General features: G+C 36.4%; 3 protein-coding genes across 5 annotated transcripts in view; all 3 read left to right on the top strand.

Moving 5' to 3' along the window:
* Nca (neurocalcin homolog) overlaps positions 1–15,525 on the top strand; it is a 363,981-nt gene that overhangs the window by 94,019 nt on the left and 254,437 nt on the right. The gene's annotated exons all lie outside the window — the stretch shown is intronic.
* LOC111513019 (neuronal calcium sensor 2) overlaps positions 1–15,525 on the top strand; it is a 242,850-nt gene that overhangs the window by 93,855 nt on the left and 133,470 nt on the right. The window lies entirely within an intron of this gene.
* On the top strand, positions 2,776–3,699 carry LOC141481800 (uncharacterized). The gene is made up of 2 exons (XM_074174014.1): positions 2,776–2,930; positions 2,994–3,699. Exons 1-2 carry the CDS (start codon positions 2,776–2,778, stop codon positions 3,697–3,699), a joined length of 861 nt encoding a protein of 286 aa, XP_074030115.1.

Genomic DNA, 15,525 nt, shown 5'->3' with positions numbered 1-15,525 from the left:
TTTCGTATAGGGGTGTGGATGCAGCCCAGAAATTCGTTAGCAAAATCGAAGATGATTTGAAAAATATTTATGAAAATCATCTCAGGTTTCCTATTCCTATGGATGTACAAACTCCTGAGGAAGAGGAACAGTTTGCTTCTGCCACAAATTGTGGCATTTGTTCCAAACAATTTAATGATGGCGAAGTCAAAGTGAGGGATCATTGTCACCTCACAGGAAAAAAAAGGTCCCCTGCTGCTCATTCATCTTGTAATTTGAATTTTAAATTGCCAAATTTCATTCCTATAATTTTTCACAATCTCAGTGGATATGATTGTCATTTATTCATAAAGGAATTGTATAAAAACAAAGATAAAGTGGATGTCATCCCACAAACTAATGAGAAATATATATCTTTCACAAAACATCTCTTTACACACTCCTATACGGATAAAGATGGTAGGGTGAAGAAGAATTATTTGAAAATGAGATTCATTGATAGTTTCAGATTCATGCCTAGTTCTTTGGAGAATTTAGGTGCAAATTTAACATCTGATCAGTGTATCGAGATGCGCAAACATTTCCCACAAATTGAAAATTTCAATTTGATGAGAAAGAAAGGTGTATTTCCCTATAGTTTTGTTGATGACATCGAAAAACTGAATCATCCAAGACTTCCAACCAAAAATCAATTTTATGATAAACTCAATTGTGAACATGTATCAGATAATGATTATGGGAGAGCTCAACTTGTTTGGAATTTATTCGAATGTCAGGATTTGGGTGAATACTCTGATTTATATTTAAAGTCAGATGTGTTACTATTATGTGACATTTTTGAAAACTTTAGAAATATATCTGTTGATAAATATAAATTGGATCCGGCACAATACTTCACTGCACCCGGATTATCGTGGGATGCCATGTTGAAATATACTAATATTGAATTGGAATTACTAACTGATATTGATATGGTTCACTTCTTTCAAAAAGGTATTCGTGGTGGAATAAGTCAATGTAGTGAAAGGAAACATATAGCAAACAATAAATTTTTACCGGATTATAATCCAAATGAACCATCTTCATTCATTTCATATTTGGATGCAACAAATCTTTATGGTCACAGCATGTCGCAACCATTACCAACAGGTGAATTTTCATGGTTAGCACCTCATGAAATTCTCAATCTTGATATAATGAATGTGGATATTGATAGTCCTTATGGATATGTATTGGAAGTGGATATACATTATCCCCAAGAACTTCATGATAAACATTCCGATTTACCATTCTTAGTTGAACGTTTGATACCTCCATATGCAAAATCGAAAGTTCCCAAATTAATTCCAAATTTAAACGACAAAAGAAAATATATTGTTCACTATAGAAACTTACAGCAAGCTGTCAATCATGGTTTGATAGTGATGAACACACATAGAGTATTGAGGTTTAAGCAATCATGTTGGATGAAGCCTTATATAGATTTGAATACTGAAATGCGTAATAGGTCTAATAACAAATCTGAAAAAGATTTCTACAAACTAATGAATAATGCAGTCTATGGAAAAACAATGGAAAACGTAGACAATAGAATTGATGTTAGACTCATTACACATTGGGAAAATATAAAAAGAACTATAGGTGCTAGTTGTCTCATATCTCGACCAAATTTTAAAAAATGCTCTATTTTTACAGAAAATTTTGTTGCCATTCAATTGGCTAGAGTAAAAGTTCATTATGATAAACCACTATATTTAGGATTTTCCATTCTAGAATTATCTAAAACAGTTATGTATGATTTTTTCTATGGATGTATCAAACAACAGTTTGGAGAAGATGCGTCCTTACTCTACACTGATACCGACTCCCTTATTCTCAAAGTAAATACAGACAATTTCTATGAATTTATCAAAAATAATATAAATAAGTTCGATACATCTAATTATAAAATAGGAAACCAATTCAATATTCCAGTGACAAAGTCAGTTCTGGGTAATTTCAAAGATGAATTCCCAAATGATCCAATAATCAGCTTTTACGGTACAGGTGCTAAAGCGTATTACGTGAAATCTGTTGATGGTGAACTGAAGAAGGCCAAAGGTGTGAAACGATCTGTTATAAAGAATGAATTGACATGTGAAGACTATGAAAAAATCATTGAAGAGGGAGGTATGATATTCAGGAAGATGAACTCGTTCAGAAGCGTATTGCATGATATGTCAAACATAACAGGGACTACAATGAAAAAGTATGATGTACTAGAAGAGAGAGTTGAAGTTTTGGAGAAAAGCCATAAAGTCAGGCCATCAGGTGGACTGGGATATCCAGGACTGGACATTGATCCAAATGTTAGAATAATAGAACCAAAACCAAAACCAACAGATGACGTATTAATTGAACCAACATGGTGAATTTACTCCCGCGTTAGGTTAGATTAGATTAATACATACTGTAGGTTAGGGTCATAGGTGTTAGGTTAGGTTAGGTTTCACAGCGCGCGAAGCGCGCGGGTGGGGGTGGGGGGCGGCGGGGCCGCGCGTAGCGCGGCCCCGCCGCCCCCCGCCCCCCACCCCCCCTCCTCCCCCCGGGGTGGTGGGTGGGGGGCCACCGCGCCGGCGCGAGAAGCGCGCCGGCGCGGTGGCCCCATTACGCTCGCGCCGGCGCGCGAAGCGCGCCGGCGCGAGCGTAGCGAATTGGGGCGTAAGCCGCGCGGAGCGCGGCCCGCTTTCTTCCCACCATTGCTCACCCCGCCCACTTCCTACCATTTCTCGCCCCACCATATTCCAACCATTGCGCATGCACGCCCCCACCTCATTCCCTCCAGTCCCAATGATGTTGATACCCCGAGGAGCACGTTCTTCTACATTCAGTACGACAACTCCAGTCATCCAGAGCAGTCCAGCCATACTCAACCAGAAGCAGTGTACTATACGACGAGGAGCTAAGTTTGAGTAAGTTAACAATGTACTTTAATTTTTTACATCTACTAACTTTGTATTATTTTACATTTTCAGAATGGCATCCAACACTCAGGAATTAAATAACGCTGTGGCATCCATCATGCCTATGACAGAGCAGGAGAAGGCATCCACTTCACGAGTTAGGTGCAGATCCACCAGCCCTGACTTATTCGAGGAGGAGGAGGAAGTCAGGCCTGTAAAGAAAGTTTGCCAACGACCTGCAGCGAAGGTTGGTCCTATTTCTAAGTACCGAGCTACTTGCAATAGGACTAATCCTTATGCAGGTAGTTGGTCGACCGCTCCAAACAGCTTAAGGCCCTCCACACCACCCGCAGCAGTAGTGGAACAACCTAGGGCGCCTTCTCCGGAGGAGCCACCAGTTGTATTGTCCCCATCGGAGGAGGCTCCCATCGTATTCACTCCGTCGGTGGTGCCGCTTTCGCCGATGCTGGCAACACCGGTGATGAATCCTGAAGTGTTAGTGCCACAAGTGCGACAGCCTATCGGAGAGGTTAGTGAAATGTTGGACAGTTTTCTACAGAGATGTAAGGAAGCAGAACATGCTTCTCGAGCTAGTGAGGCCGCGTTGGTTAAAAGGAAGCGCGAAATGGCTGAAATTGTTAACCGACGGAGGGAAGCAGAAAAAGTAATAGCCGAACTAGATCGGAAGTATGCATCTCTGGAGAAAAAGTGTGAAGCAGATACCTCTTCGATAGAGACTTATAAAAAGTTAGTGACTTTTATAAAAACTTTCCCATAGATTAAGTGTAAGTGTAGTAAGATTAGTTTTAGGTTAGTTAGGAATATTTAATTAAGATAGTTTTAAGTTTATGTTTGTAATTTTAGGAAATAAAAATAAAATAAAAAAAAAGAAGTGAAATTAAGGGTGTACATTGTTTTGGTTTGGTACACATTGAACAATGCGATGGTTGGAGCATTTTTCTTCACTTCGTCTCATTATTATTTCCTTTTTTTATTTCAATTACAAGTTCTTCTATGCAAATACCTCACATCAATTTTTGTGTTCTCTAATCTATTGTAAATAATCTCTTGGGAAGAAAATATGTTTCATAATGAAATCAATAAGTATATTTCATATAATTCATATAGTATTTTCAATTTTCTCTTTCATGGAATATAGCTCATGTCATTTTTGAAATTCATTCCCACTTAATCCCCTCTCCTCCCCACTCCTCCCCCACTCCCTTTCAAAAGTATAAAAGTAGGAATTATCTGTTGGAATATTCAGTTGATCAGCCACCTTCAACATGGAACCTGATTCAACTACTGAGCCGTACAGTGACCCAGCGCATCAACATCCTTACTGGGCTTCTATCCATGAAGGTTTCGTTACCTCCACGACTGCACCTCACTCGATGAATTATGATGACATAATTTATGATGATCGGATACAAGTGCTTCACGTTACTGGAACCGATCAAGCGGACCTGTCTGATGGGGATTATCCAGATCCCTATGATTGGCGGAATGATTACGAATGGGATACACAGTCCGGAAACACAGACGACGACGACAGCGATGACGATGATGACGGTGACGCTGACAATGAGTCCGATGATAGTCCTCCACCATCCCCTATCCTGATTGATGAAGTCCTGAATTCAGACGATGATATGTAATCGTTTCCTCATTTCTCCCATCCTTTCTATTCCTTTCCTTTCCTTCCACGGAGTACACACTTTTTGGTTGGTGTACACGAGGCACTGCGAGGTTGGGGCAGTGTCTTTTTCCCTCTCCCTTATTAGTTTTTTTTTATAATAATCACTCAGAGTTTCTCATAATAATAATCACTTAGAATTTCAAGAGAATTGTCATTCTTATTGCTTTCGAATTTCAAACACTGAATTGTTCTACATTTACACTTCACCCCCTCCTTTTTTTTCCAATATAAATAAAGCATCAATCCCAGTTCTATATCATTCTTCCACAATGTCGAGTGCTGATTCCACCACCGAACCGATGAGTGTACCAGAGTGTTCTATGACGAGTACAGGCCCCATCCAGGTACATGGAATAGATTCAACGTTCGATCATTTCAGTACAAATTTTGCACAAATGCTGCAACGTATCTATGATCTACCTGATGATTTCCCGGCACGTATGGAAGAAGGTATGCAAGAGGAAGTAGAGGCAGAGTTAGAGATGGATGTCAATGAGTTAGACGATCTAGAGGATAACGAGCTAGATAATTATGCTAATGATGATGCCATTAGTATATCGTCTGATTCAGATGATTATGAGGATGACATCATCAGTATATCATCAGATACAGATGATGATACAATCATCATTGTTTCTGATGATGATGAGGAGCGTTAGTCCATACCATTGCATGGATTAATAAAAAAAACAGCCCTTTTCAGGGCTACAATTGAAGACTGAAACAATAAAAAAATAGCTCTTTTCAGAGCTATCATCATACTTTCAAACAGAAACAGGTTCATACCATTGTTAACATTATAGTCTCAAACAAAATGTATGTATGTAAAAGTATTCATCATTATATGCATACAATGATTGACAAAATGCCAACTTCAACTTTCATTTAAAGTAGTACTCATCATATGCATAGATATTCAATGACTATCAAATTCCAAATATCGACTTTTCAGTCAAAGTAGTAATTTATTTGTCATATAATGTATAGATATTCAAAGACTAACAAATTACTTAGACTTTTATTAGTCAAAGTATTCATTTGTCATATAATCTATGAATACTAATACAACTAACTACTGTTTGTGTGAATAATGTAGCCCTGAAAAGGGCTGTTGTTTTTTTGACCAGTAGGTCCACGGTTATTGTGCCACAGGTTGGACATTATTACATATAATACATGTAGATACTCGGGTGAAGTTTGTTAGTGGCCTCTCGCAAGCTTCACACCAATTCTGTCCCATTTCCATAATTGAGACAGTGTTGTGGGTGTTGACATGGGCATACCACCCTCCATTATTGTTTCTATGCGAATAAAACCGAAAGCAGCACCAACATAGTTTTTTGTTCTCTCCATCTATTGTGCTGATCAATACGTATGCATCCATTGCACAATACAAATCCAAGGGATCTTCCAGTGTCTCACTGACATTGAGCGTTCGCATACCGATCCTCAAAGCACCATCGCCTTCAGTTGTGTCAGCTTCTATCCCTTCATCATCTCCTTCTTCATCCATGACCCTCTCAAACTCCATCACGTCATCATCTTCGTCGCTTTGGTTGGCCTCGTTTTCAACTTCGTCTATCTCATCTTCATCAACTCCAACATCTTCTGCTTCAACTATCACTTCCTCTAGCGGAACATTGACATCCTCATCATCTGATTCGTCTATCCAATTGTTTTCATCAACAGCAGATATTCTATTTAATGCAGCATTTATTTTTGCAGAATTCATCTTGTTGTTGTTTGCTCACAGTTGTAGAGAGTGAATGAATGAACTCTAGGTTTGCAAGTCGACTTATATAGGAGGTGATGCGACTCCCACTTGACTCGTTTAGAGTGGAATAGTAGGAGAAGTTATCCCACTATACTTTCACATGATGTTGATTTGTATAAATAGAGATCGTAGGTGTAGGAGAGAGCATTCAGAGTTTCTGTAAGTCATCTCTTAATATTTCTAATCGAATTAGTAAAATGCCGTTTCCAAAAGAGTGGAATGAAAAACCAAAAGTGTGTGTCTACCCAATGATGATTGCAGGGGCTATTGTGTGCTACTTTTGTCAAATAAGTAGACCTAAGGATTCAATCAATCCATGTACTGGTATGTGTAGTGATTGCGTGTTGCGGATTCAACTATCGCCTCCTTCTCATCCACCGAAGCGAACAAAATCGGATTATCGTCAACAACAGTTACAGTGTCTGAAGTGTTCCGAACCTATAATATTTAACAATATAGGTATCTGTAGAAATATTTGCGGTACCTGTGCTGCCGTTCCAACTCCACTGCAACGTTGTTTGCGTTGTGATACATATTCCATGAATTGTTGGAATCATGTATGCAATGCATGTAGAAGTACTTGGGATCTGTGTGAGAAGGTTGGTCAACTCTACCCCAATAGGAGAATCCATTTTTTTCAATGTTGGTGTTTGACGCACGAGCAACAACTATTGAGGAATAGAGTCAAAGAACGTTCCACATCCACAGAGACATATTAACATTTTTCATTTTATATTTTTTATTATCGTTATTGTCCTCTATTATTAATAAATATATATATATATTTATATATATATATATATATATATATATATATATATATATATATATATATATATATATTTTGAATTTATTTGTATTATTTTCTAACATTTAAAAATACATGCATGCAACACAAAGTTTTCCTCTTAAATGACAAAGATTGTTACATGCGTGAATAGTTCAGTGAGAGAGCGCATGTGCCAGTTGATGAAAGAGCGCATGCGCTAGTTTATTTTCTTCTATAAATGGTGAGGTCTCAGTAACATCATCACCTTTCCTATCCACATTCTATTGCTATCACATATCATTCCTCAGACCTTAATAATCATGAGCTCTATGCCGCTATTGATTGCTGAAGATGGTTCACCACTTGTTGATATCGATCAGACTGATTTTGAAAATATTCCAGTATTACATTTATCGAGTCAAGATTCGATAAATGACTTTGATATTAACGACTTCGTTAACTTTGCAGATGTGCCAGAACCAAATGAGCAAATTATTATTGAAAATCCGATCGTTTCGCAATTATCATCACTCAAACACTCTTCATCTACCCTTCCTCTTGGTGTTGATAAGAAATCTAGAACAATCAAGAGGAAGGTTACTAAGGCATCTTCATCGATTGTCACTGACTTTAAAGAAAAGAAATAATCCAAAAGTGTTGTGCGACAGAAAAAACCCGCAACGAAAAGTGACAGATCGAAGAGGAAGCCAAAAGGTACTCCTAAAGAAATGAAGAGTGATTTGAAAGCTGAACCGCTATCTTCTTTCAGTCCCCTCCATCGGTTTGGGGAAATGAAAAGGAAAGCAAAATACCGTCTTGTAAAGGCACAGATGACTATTGCTGAACTTGAAAAGAGTGAGCGAGCTATTAATGCTAATAATGAAACTCTTGAAGCATTAGATGCCAAGATTGCATTAGCGAAGGTTGAATTGGCTAGAATGTCTAAAGATGCTGATGAACTCCGTTCAAAAATAGGTAAAGATAAGCAATTCCATCAACGTTCGAGAATGCAAGCTCAGGCTGAGCTTGAGGAGTCGACTAAGCTTTATGAGACGGCATTATCAGTGAGAGATAATTGGCAAAAAGAGTTGGATACTGCATTTCAAAGTGACGGCGATTAGTTTTGGGAATGATAATGTGTTTTCAATATCGTGAGTTGAAAAATATAAGCGGGAATGGAGTATACAATTAATTTGGTTTGGTATACACAGAACATTGCGAATGGCTGGGGCAATGTTTACCGCTGCAATATTTTTCAATTCACATACTTATAATTGAAATGAAAACAATAATGAACTTCAATATTACTTTATTCATAAAAGTCACTATTAGATACATTTAAACCATATTTGATTCATCAATCCAAGAATTTTGTTCGCTAGGAAGACCTAACCACTTTACATATACTTTATTTTTTCTTCTCTTCAACACCTTCTCAATCAGATATACGTCAGGATTCTCGGTTCGTAATAACTCTTCTTCGTAAAAACATCCTCTAATCGGCTGTTCATTCATATCTTCAAGATTATAAGTCGTTGGGATGGTTTTATTAATTTTAACAATCTTGAATAGCTCCGTGGTAAAATTCGCAGTGTAAGACTTTTCAAAAATATTTTTGTATTTACTTATACGTACAATATCATTCAATTGGAATTTGGGTTTACTTTGTCTTCCTCCAATTCCATTGATACCCTTGAATTTCAATTTTGTTGTTGAATCAACATTGATGGGTGCCATACCTATTGTACGATGAACTTTATTATTATATCTACTAGTTATAATTGGAAGAATATCAAGCCATTTGTGGTGACCTCTCATCGAAAATTCCTTGTAGAGCCATGCCTTTATTGTACGAATCACTCTTTCTGCTATAGCTGCCTTCTTTGTGCTGAATGTTGAATAATGATTGATATTATATTCTCGCATGAGAGATGAGAAGCTTCTATTAAAAAATTCTTTCCCTTGATCGCTTTGTATATGTTTAGGGGAAAATTTGGCTTTCTTCAGTACATATTTCATTGCATTAGTTATTGTACTACCTGTTTTATCTTTAACTGGCACAGTCCATAGATATTTTGAGTAACAATCAATTACTACAAGTATATATCGGTATCCTTCATTACTTTTTGCATAAGGTTGTAGTTCAGCTAGATCTATTTGCCATAGATCTGCAAAACCTTTGATGGTAGTTATTCTTCTACGAAAATTACGTCTTGCAGGTCTATGTAATTCATTAACAACTTGTCGTTTGATATCACTTACTTCATTAGTCATTCTATTTCAATATGATTAAAGAGAAAAAAAGTGATAATGTTACTGCATTGAATGATGATGTGACAGTGATCATTACTTGTGGATATATATTAATATATTATACCTTCTTCACGTAATTCTTCAATTATTGAAATTATTTCATTATCATGTCCGGTATGTCCAGCTGACTTTGATGCTACCAATAGTCGTAGGCGAGCAACTAACTCTTTCGGTGAATTCCAGTACACATAATTCGCAGGTTTAGAATTATATGTTTTCTCCATTTTCACTCGTTTGAGTGCTCCACCAATTTTACTTCTACTCCTAATTGGATATTGTCGTGAGTCTAATAGTGGTTTGATGACTTCACGAAATTTTTTAGAATTTGTATTTTTAAAACCATTCTTCAGATGATATTGTTTATATGGAGCATTCGTTATTTTCAATATTTTGGAATATACTTGACGAGTTTCTTCATTATCAACATCTTGTGGATTCTTCAAAAAGATCATATCATATAATTCTGGACTACCTGCGCATTCATATTTTTTCACTTTATTAGCATCCCAAAATGAAATGTTTCCATCTTTGAAATGTACCACTAGACTTCCCATTTTCAGCTTTTGTGTAATTGGATCCATACGTACGCCAAATGTTCCATCATATGCTGGATTTCTAGATTTTACATTATTCAAATGTTTCATCAAAACATCTTCACCACTTTCATTCATAACAGGTGAGATGTCAGGATCCGAGGAATCGATGTGGGACGATGATGGTGTTTCGAATAGAGTTGTTCTCATATCGTCTTGAAGTGTGCTCGTGTCACTATTCACAGATGATACACCATCAAAAGATTGTTTTCTTCCTATTGGAGTACTCATGGGATAATTTGAAGTAGATTGAACAGATCCACGATTTGGTGATAACACTGCTGATTTAGAAGTAGCGTTTGATGATAAAACATTCAATGGTTTCATTATGGGCTCATACAATCTTTCAAGTGTCGAACGATTTTCAATATTATCATTCTTGATAGAGTTGAATTTCTGTCTGACAGCTTCTGTTGTCTCTACTTGTTGACGTTTCAAATTCATTTCATTGTTTTTATGTTCAGAATCGTTTTTTGTATTCATAATGCCCTTTTTAAATTATAGCTCAATTCGTTGATGAAGTGACCTCTACAATATTCAGTGATCGAATAAGTTTCAAAAACAAGATCATGGGTATATAAAACTATCGAATCCTTTGCGATATCTACCTTCATCTATTTTTCTATCCTTATCAATTACTAGAAATCCATATTGATCCTCCCAGCATTTAACACACATCAATTGGAATTGTTTGAATGTTACATCGGGTGAAACATGATCTGAATAAATGTGATGTAAATTCGTCTCATCTTGTTTGAACATTATAATGAAATTGGTATTGTCACGCACTAACTGTTTGGGTACCCGTGAATATGTCTGTGCTAGATAAAAACAATCAACATCCTTATGACGTCCCATACAGAAATATGATCTAATAATATCTTGCTTTTCACATATCACATCATCGAAAATGAAAACAGAATTAGGCTTAGCGTCGGAGGGTTCCACTATTTCTGCATTATTGCTGAATGTATAAAAACCTAATCCTTTTATAGGTTCCAAAACACTTCGCAAGTACTGATATTTAGGTTGATTGAGTGACTTCGAATAGAGATACACATTTCTAAATCTCAATCCTTGTGGATGTGTTAATAGTGATATCATTGCATTCGTCTTTCCACAATTTGAAGGTCCTATAATGAGTCCTCGAACTGATGATGGAAGTAGTGGACCATGTCTGAATACTCTTTGTCCATTCAATCCACACCCAAATTTCTCATCTAGATTATCTACAGCAAACTTTTCTTTCTGTTTTACAATGCGCATCGTGCCGTGGTTGGAGACTATATAAATGTTATTAGCTTATTCATTTCAATGTGTACCATCAAACGATACGGACGTATTGAAAGTGATCGTAAAATTAAAAGAGGTTGTGGTTTTGTTAATGATTTAATAAACAAACTTCCTTTCGAATTACATCTACCTGGAGGATATCAATACTGTGGACCGGGTACAAAATTGAAACAACGTTTAGCTCGTAACGATCCTGGAATCAATAAATTAGATATTGAATGCAAAAAACACGATATTCAATATTCTAAGCATCCATCTGATCTTGCAGCAAGACATTTAGCCGACAAAGAACTTGAATACAGCGCTTGGGATAGGGTTAAATCAAAGGACGCGAGTATTGGGGAAAGAGCAGCTGCATTACTTGTCACCAACATTATGAAAGCGAAAAGACATATGGGCATGGGTTATAGTACCAATAAGAAAAAATGTAAGAGGAAACAATCGAAGAAAAATAATATTAAAAAAGTTGCATTTGGTGCTGGGATAGTCCATAAAGTGCGAAATGTATTGAAGAAAGCTGGTGGGAATCAATTTGTGACGAATAATAGCAAAAAGGCTATCACTGTGGCATTGCAGGCGGCACGTAAATACCTTAAAGCTGCCGGTGGAAAGAAGAAAATCCGCACACCACGCATAATTCCTGTTCCCAAGATCGGTGGACTTTTACCATTGATACCAATTTTTGCTGGACTATCCGCACTAGGAAGTTTGGCGGGAGCCGCTGCTGGTATTACCAAGGCCGTGAATTCGGCAAAAGCCAGCAGAGCGGCTTTAATGGAAGCCAATCGTCACAATAAAACCATGGAGGCTGTAGCATTAGGCAAACACGGAAGTGGAATATATCTCAAACCATACCGTAAAGGTTTAGGACTATATTTAAAACCATACAAAGCCACAAACAAAACAAAAAACTGATTGAACCCCTACCTCAGAGGCCTCTTACTGATCTCGATCTCAGTTATTATGCACAAAAAATGAAAATTCCACATTTTCGTGGTGTTTTTATGCGTGATAGATTACCATCTTCAGGTCCAAAACAAAACGAGACAGCTATTGTTAATTTAGATGGAATAAGTGGACCAGGAACACATTGGGTGGCATATAAAAAATGTGGGAAAGAAGTCACATATTTCGATAGTTTTGGAGATCTACCCCCACCATTGGAATTGACTCGATTCTTTCGAAAATGTTCGAATGTAAAAATCAAATATAACTATGATCGACAACAGAAATTTAATACAGTTCTCTGTGGTCACTTGTGCTTGCAGTTTCTCTCTAAATAATTTTCCAAATAAAAATGGATTCAACACCAAAACTGGATCGGGAGGCTATCAAGGGAATGGGGTTTTCACTTAGAATGTTTTCAAAATATGGTACCTTGAAAAAAATGGATAAAGTGATGCTTGCAAATATGCCTAAGGAAGTGATACTTGCATGTGTTGGACATGAGATTGCATATGTTTGGGAAAAGTTGCCTAAGCATCTGCAAGATGACATCGATATAATGAAACATAGATATTGTTATGAGCACCACCACGATCAAAATTCAGATTCGGATGTTAATGATGGTCCTATACCTCGAAAATCAATGTGTTGTATTTGTAATATAGAGGATGTGAATATTGGTATCAATAAAAATGATACTTATTACAATACAACACCTTCCAAAAAGTGTAAATTGTCTCAAATGTGCTGTTGCTGTGTACAATAATAAATTGAAATGTGTTTCAAAATATTCATCAGTCATGTCACGAAAGTTCGAGCTACAAGCTGTCGGGACAAGTGTCTTGAGTGCGGATTTTTTTCCACCAATTGAATTGGATAGGAACAGTCGTTATGGATTAGGACTTTTGGGATTCTATGGATGCAATACAATCAATAATATAACTGAAGCTAATAACTTAGTTAGTTTTAGAATCAGTAATGACAACTCATCGATATCCCAAAAGTTGACAATTGAAATTCCATGTGGTGCTTACGAAATAGAAGAGATCAATGCCGTCATACAGAAACATATCATGTTCAGATTGTTTCATGATAAAAAACCAAATGATGTCGTTGCAGATGATATTTTCTATCTACACGCCAATAATAATACATTCAAATGTGAAATGCGATCCAAATATGAAATTGATCTGACACATCCAAATTCTATAGCAGAAATGATGGGGTTCGCTCATGGAATATTTCCACCAAATCAGATACATGAATCATCATTACCAATAAACATTACAACTGTGAGACTTATCCGCTTAGATTGCAATATAATATCTGGTTCATATATAAATGGTGAAGAATCTCACATTCTTTTCTCATTCGATATTGATGTTGAACCTGGCTACAATCTTACTAAAGAACCACACAGTATTATATATATGCCTGTCAGTCCAGAAGGTCGTCAATTGATTCACAACATTACAGTGCGTATTTTGGATGAAAAAAATAACCTTATCGATTTTGGAAGTGAAGAAGAGATTTTCATTATTTTGGAATTGAAGAAAATCGAATAACTGTTGTTATGGGTTTCATTTACAATAGACAAAATCGCATTGAACAATCCCAAACGAGTTGTACTATCAAAAAGAAAGGTGTACATAAAAAGAAAAGTGTGCATAAAAAGAAGCTCATTCCACAAGTGTATGCTAAACAGTTAGCACATAACGCTCTGTCTGTGAGTGATCTTGAATTTTTGAAATCGATTGGATTGAAAGTGAGAAAATAACAATGGTGCTCGAAACAAACAGTGAAAAGTTGAATATATTCAATGAACCAGTGCTCGATCATTCTCTCATAAGTTTACATGAGCACACATATAAGCCCTATGGATCACCGCTATTCAGGAATTCGGATGAAATCAGAATTGCAATCAATAATCAAGATGTTATACTAGATATTGCCGACAGCTTCATTTACATAGAAGGTAAATTCATCCCCAAAGATGTAGCGAAAACATGCTATCTCTCGAATAATGCAATTGCATTTCTCTTTGACGAAATTCGTTATGAAATGGGTGGTGAACAAGTGGCTGTTGTTAGAAAACCTGGGATAACATCTACAATGAAAACCATGATATCATTTGGACAATCTCATGCTAACACATTATTGACATCTGGTTGGGGACTTTCACAATTGAAGCAAGATATCTTGGATACAAGCAGTCATGTTTTTAGTGGAAAACTACCACTGAAATATTTGATAGGTTTTGCTGAAGATTACAACAAAAGTATCTTGAATGCCAAACAGGAATTGATTTTGATTATCGCTCGATCATTCAAAAACTCGTATATAGGTGAGGTTGATGCTGATTTGGAAATAAATAAAATCGAATGGAAAATAAGACATATTGTACCAGATGATAAACACAAGCTCAAACTCTTGAGTAGAATAAACAAAAGCGGTCTGAATGCCAAAATCAAGTTGGCATATCGTATGTGGGACCTCTATGAACTACCATCATTACGTGGGACTTCTTCAGACATATGGGCCATCAAAACAACTAATGCATTGGAAACTCCTCGTTTTGTCATCATCGCATTCCAAAGTACTACCACATCTGAAGATAGAACACAGGATATTACAAAATTCACAACTGCTGATATCAATAGTATTCGAGTATACTTGAATTCTGAAGTTTATCCATATGAGCGTTGGAATTTGAATTTCGATAAAAAACTTGATGCTCCTGCTTATTATGCTTTTGAGAGTTTCCAGCGAAGTTATTATGATAAAGATATGAGTGAACCTCTGATGGACATTGGGCAATTTAGAGAGAATCCACTATTCGTCATCGATTGTTCCCATCAACCGAATGCAACAAAATCATCAACTATTGATATAAAGATTGAGTTTGAGACGAGGAAGACCAAGTTTCCAGACAACACTAAAGTATATGCATTAATTTTGCATGATACAGTTTTAACATACAATGCATTGGATGGTTCAGTTCATAGCAGATATTGACACTTTTTTTCACTCTATCATATACTGTTTTATGATCTTTTTTTATTTGTAACTGACTTATATCACGTATTGTATTTTATATCATATTTATTGTTTTGTAATCATTTTCTATTGTATTTCATGAGATTTAAATAAATAAAACATGAAAATAATACGAAGTTTTTTATTTGACATTATTAATGATTTACAGGAACATACAGACT

This window comes from Leptinotarsa decemlineata, unplaced genomic scaffold (assembly GCF_025532065.1).
Source record: "Leptinotarsa decemlineata unplaced genomic scaffold, Ldec_3_MD MMD2_P_RNA_scaffold_12, whole genome shotgun sequence".
Classification (NCBI taxonomy): Eukaryota; Metazoa; Arthropoda; class Insecta; order Coleoptera; family Chrysomelidae; genus Leptinotarsa; species Leptinotarsa decemlineata.
Note: the sequence above shows the minus strand (reverse complement) of the source record. Positions and strands in the feature narration are given on the sequence as shown.